The sequence below is a fragment of the Capricornis sumatraensis genome, chromosome 13 (genome assembly GCF_032405125.1).
Source record: "Capricornis sumatraensis isolate serow.1 chromosome 13, serow.2, whole genome shotgun sequence".
NCBI lineage: Eukaryota > Metazoa > Chordata > Mammalia > Artiodactyla > Bovidae > Capricornis > Capricornis sumatraensis.
In genome coordinates, this window is record NC_091081.1 from 7,604,564 (window position 1) to 7,618,244 (window position 13,681).

Below are 13,681 nucleotides of genomic sequence, written 5' to 3' on the forward strand. Positions count from 1 at the left end.
CTTCAGCATCATGTATACCTAATCATGTATAACTAAGAAATCATATATATCTAATATGTACCTAATCTATAATAATAAATAATAATCTATTATAACCTATAAATAATGATTATACCTAATCATTTATACCTAATACATCATGTATACCTAGTATGATTGTTGATGAGTGGATTTAATTTTATTTTCTCTTTTTTTAGTCTTTTCTCCCTGACTTCTGCTTCATTTTTTATTAATTGAACATTTTGATTTTTCCTCTTCTGTTCACTTTTTAGCCATAATTTTTTTTTATTTGTCTGCTTGTTTAGTTTTACTTGGTTTTCAGTGTTTTACTGAATTTAGAGGGTTTTTTTTAATACTGTTTTTACTGCTTCAGAGTTTTTAACAACACTATCTGATATAAGATGTGAGCCACATATATAATTAATATTTTTTCTAATAGCTGTATTAAGCAAAGTTAAAAGGAATAGGTGAAATTTTAATACTTTAAAAATCTAATTCAATATATTCAAATTATCATTTCAACCCATAAGAGTACTAAACTATTAATGAGAAATTTTAAATTATTTTTTCCACTATGCTTTTGAAATCTGATATGCATTTTACACTTGTAGGCTATTTCCTTTCAGATGAGTCACATTTCAAGCGGTAAAGAACTATTTGTAGCTAATAGCTACAGAGGTAGACCGTGGGGGTTTATAGAATGCATTCTTATCACAAGCGATAGAATACCATTTGACATAAAGTAGAAAAACCTTAAGCAAAACACCGTCCCTCCCCCCGGCCTTAGTGCATTCAGTGTCATTTGTTTTTCTTTTGTATAGACACGACTAAGCGACTGAACCGAACTGAACTGAACAACATGTTATTATTGTTATTATCTTTTTGCTTTGTATATTTTAAAAAGATTTTTACAGTAAGAAAAATGTCTTTTATATGTACTCATATTTACCATGTTCAGTGTTTTTTGGTTTTTATGTAGATTCAGATTTTTTTCTGTCTGAAGGACTTCTTTTAGTAGCTCTTATACAAATCTACTGGTGATTAATGCTTTCAACTTTTGGATATCTGAAAACATCTTTATTTTTCCTTCATAGAGAAAAATATATTCATAGCCTATACAACTGTAGGTTGATAATCTTCTCTCTTCAGTATAGGCATATCTCATTTTACAGTGCTTCAAAGATATTGCTTTTTTTTAAATAAATTGAAGGTATGTGGCAACCCTGTATCAAGAAAGTGTATTGACACTATTTTTCCAATAGAATTTGCTTGCTTCAAATTTGTCTGTCACATTTTGATAATTCTTGCAATATTTTAAACTTTTTCATTACTGTGTGTTATGGTAATCTGTGATCAGTGATCTTTGATGTTACTATTGTACTAGTTTTTGGGTGCCATGAACCACATCTATATAAGATAGTAAAATTAATTGATAAATCTGTGTTCTGGCCACTCTCCCAACCAGCAGTTACCCCATCTCTCTTGAGGGATCTCCATATTCCCTGAGACACAATGATATTGAAATTAGGGCAATTAGTAACTGTACAGTGGCCTCTGAGTATTCAAGTGAAAGGACAAATTTCTTGTCTCTCACTTTTGATTTAAAGTGAGAAATGGTTAAACTTAGTGAGAAGGGCATGTCAAAAGCAGAGATAGGCAACCAAAGGTAGGCCTCTGGCACCAAGAGTTAGCCAAGTGTGAATGCAAAGGAAAAGTTCTTGAAGGAAATTAAGTGTGCTGCTCTAGTGAACATGAACGATAAGAAAGAAAACCAGTCTCACTGCTTTAAACAGTCCCACTGCTTTTCCTCTAAAGAGAAAGTGGTCTGGATAGAATATTAAACCAGCTTCAACATTCCCTTAAGCCAAAGCCTAATCCAGAACAAGGCCCTAATTATTTCAATTCTGTGAAGGCTGAGAGAAGTTAGGAACCTGTAGCACAAAAAATTAAAGCTAGCAGAGGTGGGTTCATGAGGTTTAAGGAAAGACATTTGTCTCCAAAATATCACAGTACAAAGTGAAGCAGCAAATGCTGATGTAGAAGCTGCAGCAAGTTATCCAGATCTAGCTAAGATGATGAATAAAGGTGGCTACATTAAAAAACAGAGGTTCAATGTAAATGAAACAGCATTCTATTGGAAAAAGATGCCATTTAGGAATTTCATAGCTAGAAAGGAGAAGTCAATGTCTCTTCAATGCTTCAAAGCAAAGGCTGACTCTCTTGTTAGGGGCTGATGCAGCTGGTGACTTTAAGTTGAAGCCAGTGCTTACTTGCCAGTCTGAAAATCCAAGGGCTGTTAAGAATAATGCTAAATCTACTCTGCCTGTGCTCTATATATGGAACAGCAAAGCCTGGATGATAGCACATCTGTTTACAACATGGTTTACTAAATATCTTTAACTTACTGTTGAGATCTACTGCGCAGAAAAAAAAGATTCAAAATTTTACTGCTCATTGACAATGCACCTGGTCACCCAAGAGCTCAGATAGAGATGTGAAATTAGCTTACTGTTGTTTTCAGGCCTGCTAACACAACATCCATTCTGCAGCCCGTAAATCAGGGAGTTATTTTGACTTTCAAGTCTTATTTTCAGAAGTCTTAGGTGCAGAAGGTCTGTGGGTAAGAAATACACTTCATAAGGCTGTAGTTGCCATAGAGAATGACTCCTCTGATGGATCTGGGTAAAGTCCTTCTGAAAAGGACTCATCATTGTAGATGCCATGAAGAACATTCATGATTCAGCAAAGAGGTTAGAATATTAACAGGAGTTTGGAAGTGATTCCAACTCTCATGGATGACTTTGACAGACTCACGACTTCAGTGGAAGATATAACGATGGATATGGTAGAAATAATAAGAGAACAAGAATTAGAAGTGGGGTATGAAGATGTGGCAGAATTGCTGCAACTTCAAGATAAAACCTGGATAAAACTAGCTTCATAAGGATGAGCAAATGATGGAATCTACTTCTGGTTAAGATATTATTAAAGATGGTTGAAATGACAACAGTGTTTATTTTTCAAAGAAGCCCCACACTCATTAGCACCCTATTTATTTGTTTATTTAGCTGCACTGGATTGTAGTTGTGGCATGCAGGCTCTTTAGTTGCAGCATGTGGGATCCAGTTCCCTAATCAGGGATTGAACCTGGGCCCCCTGCATTGGGAGCATGGAGTCTTAGCCACTGGACCACCAGGGAAGTCCTGACAACAGAGTGTTACCTCAGCTTATTTGAAACAGCAGTTGCAGGCCTTGAGAAAACCGACTTCAATTTTCAAAGTTCTGTGGGTAAAATGTCAACAAACAGCATTGCATGCAGATAATGCAGAGAACAGAGAAACGATTCACTCAAGCAAGAGTCGATTGATTTAGCAAACTTCCTTGTTTTATTTTAATAAATTGCCTTAGTCATCTCAATCTTCAGCAAACCACTGTGAACAGCCAGCAGCCTCAACATCAAGGCCAGACCCTCAACCAGCAAAAATGTTATGATTTTTTGAAGGCTCAGATGATTGATTGATTGTTAGTACTTTTAGCAATAAAGTATTTTAATTACTTTGTATATATTTTAGACATAATGCTATTCCACATTTAATAGTTTATAATATATGTGTTTTGTATGCACTGAGAATCAAAAAATTATGTGACTCACTTTATTGCAATATTTGCTTTCTTGCAGCAGTGTGGAGTCAAATCTGCCATGTGTCTCAGGTTTGTTTGATCTTAAAGATATCGCTCCATTGTCTCTGCGCTTACGTTGTTTTCGATAAGGAGTCTTCTATTAGCTTTATGATTCTTCTGTATGTGTTGTTTCTCTCTGGTTGTTTTTTTAAGACTTTGTCACTAGTTTTGAGCAATTTAATCATGTGCCTACATGTAACTTTTATTAAGTTTCTTGTGCTTGGGATTTGTTGAGCTTCCTTGATCTGCTGGTTTATAGCCTTTACCATATTTGAACAATTTGGGGCCATACTTCCTTCAGATATATTCTTAAGTTCTCCCTCCTTTCCTTTGAAAATTCCAAATTTTAAGAATTTTTTATTTTGGAGTAATTTTTGATTACACAGAAGCTGTAAAGGTAGTGCAGAGAATTGACATACATGCCTCTCTCCATTTCTCTACTAAGATCTTATATACTGTTGTACCTTTGTCAAAATTAAGAAACCAACACTGGCACATTACTATTAACTAAACTTTAGTTACTTATTACTTGAATTCCATCAGTTTTTCCATTCATGTCCACTTTTTGTTCCAGGATCCAATCCATAATACCTCCTTGCTTTTATTTGGCAAATCTTCTTAGTGTCCTCTGGTCTGTGACTGGGGATATTAATTTTAACAATATATTTTAAGACTATATCAAAATATCATTTCAAACTGTGATCAGTATTTTTAAAATTATCTATTATTTTACATTATTTTTTTCATACTAAATCTTTAAAATCTAGTGTGTATACTCACAGCACAAATTACACTCTCTTTGGAAGTACTTCATCTGAATTGAGAGCTCACAAAATTTACAGTTGAAAAAGCAGACTAACATTCTCTGGTGGTTCCAATACACTTAAAATTCTTCCAATAATTGCACTATCAGTTTTTAAATTAAAATTAATTAATTAATAAATTTAATTCCTCAGTTGCAATAGCCATATTTCAAGGGCTCAATTGCCCTATGTGGCTAATGGCTACCATACTAAATAGTGCAGCTCCACACCACTGTAAGACTTTCGACATTTATTATGACCTCTCAAGTGGAAGAGTTAGTCGCCCTGTCGTGTCTGACTCTTTGCAATCCCATGGACTATAGCCCATTAGGCTCCTCTGTTCACGGAATTCTCCAAGCAAGAATAATGGAGTGGGTAGCCATGCTCTCCTCCAAGGGATCTTCCTGACCCACAGATCAAATCCGGGTGTCTGCACTGCAGACAGATGCTTCACCGTCTGAGCCACCAAGGAAACCAAGTAAAGGAGTGACGGGATCTCAATGAAGTTGACTCTGCTCTGCTGGAGAACAAACTGAAGTGAGGGCAGAAGCAAGGAGTCCAGCCAGGAGGCTACTACCATAACCAGGTGAGTGGTGAAGGTGTCTCAGACTAGGGCAGTAGTAGTGGAGGTGGAAAAAAGTGGTAGGATTCCAACATTACCTTGTTAGACCTGACACAATCTGCTTATGGATTAGATGTGGGATTAGGAATGACACCAAAGTCTTGGGCTTAAAAAAATATTATGAATGTCTTTTACAGAGATTTTGTAAGAAGCAGATTGAGAGCAGGGAGATTAGGGGCTATTTTGAACATTCGAGTTTAGGCTTCTCCATCCATGGGATTCTCCAGGCAAGAATACTGGAGTAGATTGCCATTTCCTTCTCCAGAGGATCTTCCCGACCCAGGGATCGAACCCAGGTCTCCCGCATTGGAGGCAGACGCTTTAACCTCTGAGCCACCAGGGAAGCCTCTATAATATCTACTTTACATTGACATGTTAAGTAGGCAGTGGATATGAATCTGGGGTTCAGGGGAGAGAGGTCTGCTAGAGTAATGCATTTGGGAGTCATTAATGTGTACATGGTATTTTAAAATGTAAGAGTGGAGGCTATCACTGTAAAGTGTTAGCAGTAGCATTTTCAGAAAAATGCAAGTTTTGGGGATTGGGTCCAAGAGCTCAACAAAAATTGGTGGCTCAGTGGTAAAGAATCCACCTGCCAAGCAGGAGACAGGAGCTCTGGTTTGGGAAGATTCCCCTGGAGAAGAAAACAGCAACCCATTCCAGTATTCTTGTCTGGGAAATCCCATGGACAGAGGAGCCTTGCCGGCTACAGTTTGTGGGGTCACAAAAGAATAAGACACGACTTAGGGACTAAACAAGTTATCTTGTCTAAGCTCGCTCTGCTCGCTTTACAACAGGCCAATGAATTGCAGAGGATGAGACAAGGAATACAACTTTATTCCGAGAGCTGACTGACCGAGAAAATAGCAGACTAATGTCTCAAAATAACCATCTTGTTGGGGTTTGGATGCCAGGTTCTTTTATTGATCAGAGATGGGGGGAGGTGAGGAAACAAAAAGGCCATTAATCTTGCAGCTATCTCCTAGAATGGCAGGCCTCAGGCCGGGTATATGTTCCTCCTTCCTGCCATCTAGAGGTGGACAGGTCTCTGAACAAAGGCACTTTAACAGGCACAAGGGCATGATTCTCTGAGGTAAGCCATTATGTATGATTATAATAACAAAGCAAGGAAAAGCAAGTCCACGACAGTTCCAACAAATTGGCTTTTCCCTGCAATAGCAGCAGCAGCAAAAGCAGGTGCTGGACTCAACAATGCAAAGGCAGGGATGAGCCAACCAGATACAGTAAATCATTTTGCTCTGATGAAACAAAAATACAGAGCCAGAAGGTATTTTAAAAATGTACTCAGTTGGGGCTGGTGAACGGTGATGACCCAGAGAGATCTTATGGGGAGGGAGGTGGGAGGGGGGTTCATGTTTGGGAACGCATGTACACCCGTGGTGGATTCATGTCAATGTATGGCAAAACCAATACAGTATTGTAAAGTAAAATAAAGTAAAAATAAAAATTAAAAAAAAAATGTACTCAGTAAGGAAGGGCTTTCAGGCTGGCCGGGTGGCTAATCAAGAGCTGGGAACGCGAGGGTTCAAAAGACAAGCTTTGGCGTTAACAAGGGACAGCTGCAGTTAAGTTTCTTACACGTACACAAAACCGACCAACTTCTCCTACCATAGAGCATACGTCATTCTGCTGGTACAACAGGCATCTCGTTTCCAAGAAGGAGAGAAAGCATCGCCTCCTACCGCAAAGGAACTTAGCAGCCAAGCCAGCCCTCGCGGAGGGTACTTGAGCTCTAAAGTGGGACAGGCTCGGAGGGGGGTTAGGGAAGCTGATAAGGCGAGTTCAAGCGTAGAATCTCGGTGGGCGTGTGTGTTCTGCGCTGAATTCTGACAGAATGGGAGGACCTTGGCTTAAAGAAAAGGCAAAGGGTCATTTAAAGATAGTGGAAGGACTAAGATTAGTGGAAACTCAAGGACAAAAAGCACTGAGACTTTTGAGCTGGCGGCTGGGCTGAAGGCATTGCGATCGACCCGCCCCTACCACATCCTCCGGCACCGAGGACCGGGAAGGACCAGTAAGTGAGGCGGCGGAGGGGGCAGAAAAAGGCCGACTCACCAGGCACCTTTAAGGTCCTGATGCTGAGAGCAGCGTCTGCGGGTCCTATCTCCCTCTCACCGACTAACTCCTCCCAGGAGTGGCTCCTAATGGGGCAAAACCCTGGCCCGGTTTTTTAACCGGAAGGTGCCGAGAAGCTGGTCTATCTATCCGCTCCTCGAACTTCCGGGGGGCGGAGCCGGTGGAGTCAGAACGGAAGACCCCTGCCGCGAGGGACGTTCGCAGAAAAAGGGGCGGTGCCGGCGCGCACCGACCAATCACAGAAGACGATTTCACGTGGCCAGCACTGGCCAATAGACGACCGCGTCGGTAGCGGCGGGGAAATTCAAACGTGTGTGTGGAGAGGGGCTGGAGTTCCCATCTTTTCTTCTCAGCTCCGCTTTTCCGCAGAGAGTCCTACCTTGGTGGCGAACGGAGGGGCGGAGGCGGCCGGGGTCTGTGGGCCCTTGAGCCGAGCCGCGCTGGCCGGTGAGCGGTGGGGACGAGGCGGGAGGTCCCCGAGCCTGGAAGAGGACGTGGGGTGCGGCTCACAGGCCGGAGGGGGAGGGGCGGGCCCGCTGCCCCGGCCGGTTCTCCTGTTAGTGCCGGGGGTTGATTTGTCGAGAACCCAGGAGGCGAGAGGTAGGTGTATGGACTTGGCTGGGAGAAGGGGCCTGCTAGGGCCTCTGCGGGAGACTCCTCCTCTTTTGTGGTGTTTTAGAACCAGAAGAGGAGCCGGTGGCCGTGGTTCTGACAGTTACCTTTGGAACCTGGCTTCAAGGGATGATACCAGGCACCGGCTTTGTCGCTCCTTTTCATTAACTATGGTCGGGGGCGGCGTTGATATCAGTGACCTTGGGTTACTGGATTGATGGGTGTGAGAATCATCACAAAGATGACTGACGGGAAGAAAGACTGCGGACCCTTTGTGGACTAAACGAACATCAACACCGTGGAGATGGAACAAGTACTCAGTACTGTACAAATACTGTAGATTCTTGGTATGGGAATGATTAAGGTAGCACATCACCTTTCTGCCAGATATACAGAAGAATAAGCCTGCTGATATCCCATTTGTGAATAAAGGGCTGTGATGTATGTGTTGTGCTTTGTAACCACTTGCAACGTGCAAGTTTACTGACATAAAGCAGGTGAATAAAGGAATGGTTTTTATCATTGTCAAAAGGATTTTTTATGCCTATATGTTTCTACCAGAATCCAAGCAAATATACTATCACATTTTTAAAAAAGACTGAATTTGCAGATGGCCTAGAGAAAATAATTCTGGAAAAAGAGTGAAAGGAAGGCATAGAAGAAAGTTTGAAAGGGGGCAGCAACTTCCCTGTTGTGCAATACCTTTTTGAAGTTCTGATGGAAAGAAGGAGAGTACTGAATACTTAACCTGTTGGAAACCTTGCTGGACAGATTACAAAGACATGCAATTGTTTTTGTGCACATAGCTTTCCAAATACCACCCTGATAATATCTGTGTTGAAATGTGTTCATTTAACTAGTGTTTTAGTCACCTGGGTTCTGAAAGGCTAGTTGCAACATTTTTTTTTTAATGCTTGTAAAAGTAGGAATTATGATTAGTTCGATTTTTTTTTCTTAGAAATGGAGGCTGAGGAGTTAAGTGGCAGAGAGTTGACAATTGATTCCATAATGAACAAAGTGAGAGATATTAAAAATAAATTTAAAAATGAAGATCTTACTGACGAGCTAAGCTTGAATAAAGCCTCCACTGATACTACAGGTGAGTTGCGTTGTTTTGAGTGCCTTCTGAGGTAGAGGAAGAAAATGTTAGCTGATTGATGCTCACCAATGAGAGCACAAACATTTTATGTTTTAATCCTTTTGTGTGAAAATAGTTCCACGATTTTCCACTTTCTTAAAAAAGGAAACAACACTATTTATTACAGTGTGCTCAAAGGTGGTTTTCTTACTCTTCCATTATTGGCAGCTGTCATTTCTGCTCATATGCTTGCCATCAATAGGTACTCCTTCCCCCCCCCCCCCATATTTTGCTGCAATCTGAGAATGTCTCACTAAATACACCTTAATAAAACAGTGTATAAATTTAAGGCTAACCACACAGTATATGATTTGAAGAACCTTTCTGTTACCCTCCCAGCACTTTTCCAGGCTTCTTTCTTTCCTGTTCTGCTTTGCTCATTCTGTTTCAGCCGTAGCAGCTTCCCTACTGTGTCTCCTGTGTGTTGGACCAACCCCTACCTCAGTACCTTTGTTCTTGCTCTCTGCCCATTCTTAAACCTTCTTCAGGTTTTTCTTCAAATGTCTTCTCAGCAAGGCCCTCTCTAATCCATTTATTTATTTAATTAAACTTTTTATTTTGAATTGGGGTATAGCTGATTAACAACGTTGTGATAGTTTCAGGTGGACAGCAAACGGGCTTAGCCATACATATACATGTATCCTTTCTCTCTCAAACTCCCCTCCCATCTGTGCTGCAGCATAACATTGAGCAGAATTCCCTTTGCTATACAGTAGGTCCTAACCCACGTATTTAAAATAGCAACCTGTTGTATTATTTTTCTCCACTGTGGTAATCGCCTCATATCTCCTTTGTTGTTGTTCAGTCACCAAGTCATGTTCAATTCTTTGCTACCCCGTGGACTGCTTCCCTGTCCCTCACCATCTCACTGAGTTTGCCCAAGTTCATGTCATATCTCCTTTACTCATTTGTTTGTTGTCTGTCTGCTCCACTAGGATGTGAGCTCCATGAGGGCATGGTTTTTATCAGTGGTGCTTTATCTACAGAACTAAGAATGGTTCCTGGCAAGTAGTGGGTACTTAAAATATTTTTTGAATGATGAATGAGTGAAAATACCCAAAGTTTAATGTCTTAGTTTTATGAAAAGTATTAGCTCAGAAGCTGAACTCTTTACTATATTTTAGATTGTTGAAAAAGTCACCTTTAGATAAGTTTTGTTTTATTTGTACTAACCATTCAATGGATGAGGGATTGGAAAGCAAAGGGAAGAATCTATCATATAAATAGTCATGATGGCAGGTCATATTCCTTGAAACAACTTAGGGACTTATCATTTTGGTATTAAGCAAATTTTTTAATGGTGATAGAATAAACACATACTTTACTTTGTGTATTTAAGTAGCACCAATGAAGGTTATGGCTTCCCTGGTGACTCAGTGGTAAAGAATCTACCTGCCAATGCAGGAGATGTGAGTTCTATCCCCGGGTCAGAAATGTCTCCTGGAGAAGGAAATGGCAACACACTCCAGTATTCTTGCCTGGGAAATCCCATGGACAGAGGAGCCTGGTAGGCTACAGTCCATGGGGTGACAAAAGAGTCGGACACGACTTAACAATAAAGCTTGTTTACAGTAGGGTAGATGAGTCCTTATTTAAAATCCTTAGCTTGCTCAAAACTGTGAATATGTAACACGTTGATAAGTGGGATATAAGACATTATAATACTGAGTAAGGTTAAACCTTGTTTCTAGATGAGAGGAATTTACCTATTTACCATGCTGCATTGTAATACATGTTTAACTCAAATGACTACTGACATAATAGAGACAGGAAGTTTTGAATAGAGAGAGCACAGTGCATGAGAAATAATAAGACTTTTTTAGAAAACTTGAAGACAAATTTGTTAGGGAAGTGATGGGAAATGAAACTGGAAAGTGAAGTTAAGATCAGAACAGATTACAGGTAAAAACAAAGTTCTGAATCTGTTATGTTTTAGTAAAAAGCAAAAGCAGTAATTTTGTTTGTAAAAGGAAATATTTAGCCCTTGTTGAAGGTAACAAACTAATAGAAGGGATGATAGTTTCTCTTAAAAATCTAAATTTAATAATGTTTAGTAATGACTAAAGTAACCTGACAAGGACACTGACATTAAATCACGTTATCTTTTAAAATCTATTAACACCAAAGAAAATTAAAAATAAATTACAATGTGAAAATTATGGAGAAATGTGGGTTACTTGGAAGGAGAAGAAAATGACCATAGGAGTTGCTTATCTTCTGTAAACTGGTTTTGTTTGATTGATTGAAAAGTAAATTGAGTATGGAGATAATATTGGATGGATAAGGTTGTAAAGAAGGTTATGTTAGGGCTAGGACCATACAGTTTCTAAATTTTTAACGAGTCATTGATGAATTTTCCAGGAAAGTTGGTACTGGTGGTGGTAGGAGAGGCTGAGGTTTTCTTTGACTTGGTAGGATGCTAAAGTAAAGTTAGGCTGCTACAGGATAGTTTTCTTAGACTGCATATGGTATTTTAAAGCTACTTATAAACATTTCCAAATTCTCTTTTCTTCAAAATATGCAGCTTTTTACAGTAAAACATACCTTCTTAAAAGATATATATGCAGTAAATAAGTTGTTTACATTTACATGAATTGTTAAAGTTTTAAAAAATATTTTAAGGAGTTTGTGTGCATTCGTACTGAGAGTATAAATGATTACCTGTAATTTGAGAGAAAAGTGCAATTTGGCATTTGTTTTTTGACTTTCTTTTTTTGCTATATTTTGTCCCTTATTCAGATAACTCAGGAACTGTTAACCAAATAATGATGATGGCAAACAACCCAGAGGATTGGTTGAATTTGTTGCTCAAACTGGAGAAAAACAGTGTCCCTTTAAATGATGCCCTTTTAAACAAATTGATTGGTCATTACAACCAAGCAATTGAAGCACTTCCTCCAGATAAATATGGCCAAAATGAGAGTTTTGCTAGGATTCAAGTGAGATTTGCTGAACTAAAAGCGTAAGTATTAGCATTTTAATTGTATTCAGCCAACCACATTACATAATACATAACTACATCACCCAAAGGTAAAATGAAAACATGTTGTCAGAACTACTTGTAAGAAGTTTAATATTTTTTTTACCAAGTCTTTTTGTTTATAATTAACAAGTGAATTTGTAAACTTTCTTTACAATGTACATATTTCCACAAAAATTACATACTCTAGACTCCACCTAAAATTTTTTTAAAATTAACTTATTTAATTTTACAGACAGAAAACAATATTCTGTGTCTTCTGGGAAATAGGATGAGGAGTTATCAAACAGGCAACTGTGTTTTTTTTTCTTAAAACTTAACTCTGAAATCTTTATTTCAGTATTCAAGAGCCAGATGATGCACGTGACTACTTCCAAATGGCCAGAGCAAACTGCAAGAAATTTGCTTTCGTGCATATATCTTTTGCACAGTTTGAACTATCACAAGGTAATCTGAAAATGTCAAGTCCAGATATTAAGTAAAAGATAACTTCCTATTGTAACTTAAATCATGTGTGTGAAATAGAAATAATGAGGCAAAAGGCATGAAAGTTGATCAGATGAAAATTCAGGGAAGGATGCTACATAAGTGTATGAAATATTTGTTATACTAGCCCTTTCACTTGCACATTACACAAGTTAAACTGTTTAACATGAATTGTTACCAGAAGTGAGAAATTGCTTGTTTGCTTATAAATAAAATGTGTGAGACTTGGAATAAATATTTTTGCCTGAGACTTTAAAATTTTTTTCCTAGGTTCTGAAGAATATGTATCTGGGGAGTAAAGGTTGCTGAATTAAAATGACGTATTTTTTACTTTGTTAGGTAATTTCAAAAAAAGTAAGCAACTTCTTCATAAAGCTGTGGAATGTGGAGCAGTGCCACTTGAAATGCTGGAAATTGCCATTCAGAATTTAAACCTTCAGAAAAAGCAGCTGCTTTCAGAGGAGGAAAGGAAGAGTTTATCTGGTAAATATGTGTGTGCTAATACTTTTCTGTGGTGTTTAGTCCTGCAAAAAAAGGGATTCAGGATAATATTTTATAGAAAAATATTGTTTATTTAGAATGATCAAAATCTAAGGTTAAGTTTTAGATGTAAAGGCGGTAAGACTTGCAGAAGTAACAAAGTCATTACTCTCTTATCGGCATTTTTTTTTTCCTAGTTAAACTCTAATTAGTAACACATTAAAACAAGTCAGTAAAAACAGTAAGGTCCTGGGACTCCCCTGGTGGTCTGGAGATTGAGACTTCTGCTTCCACTGCAGGGATACAGGTTCAGTCTCTGGTAGGGGAACTAGGATCCCATATGCCACAAAGCATGGCCAAAAAATAAATAAATTAAAATTGACATCTACAAAAAAAAAATACACTTTAAAGTAAAACAATAAGGTCCTAATGTATAGCACAGGGAACTATATTCCATATCTGCAATAAATAGTAATGGGAAAGAATATGAAAAGGTGTATATATATGTATATGTATGTGTAATTTAATTACTTTGCTGTACACCAGAAACTGACACACCATTGTAAATCAACTCTATTTCAATTAAGAAAACAAACAGGGACTCCCCTGGTGGTCCAGTGGTTAAGAATCTCCCCGGTAGTGCAGGGGACCCAGGTTCCATCCCTGGTTAGGGAGTTAAGATCCCACATACTATGGGGCAGTTAAGCCTGTGAGCTTCAAGTACTGAGCCCTGGGTTCTCTGGAGCCCGCGCACCGCAAGGGAAGATCCTGCATGACGCAGT

General features: G+C 38.8%; 1 protein-coding gene across 2 annotated transcripts in view; it reads left to right on the plus strand.

Annotated features, from left to right (window-relative positions):
* Positions 1–8,775: 8,775 nt before the first annotated feature.
* The window catches only part of TTK (TTK protein kinase), a 37,484-nt gene continuing 32,578 nt past the window's right edge, over positions 8,776–13,681 (plus strand). For both annotated transcript variants that reach the window (XM_068985448.1, XM_068985449.1), the window contains exons 1-4: positions 8,776–8,914; positions 11,693–11,915; positions 12,274–12,380; positions 12,759–12,902. In XM_068985448.1, coding sequence (XP_068841549.1) covers positions 8,776–8,914; positions 11,693–11,915; positions 12,274–12,380; positions 12,759–12,902 — 613 coding nt within the window. The remainder of the gene's footprint in view (positions 8,915–11,692; positions 11,916–12,273; positions 12,381–12,758; positions 12,903–13,681) is intronic.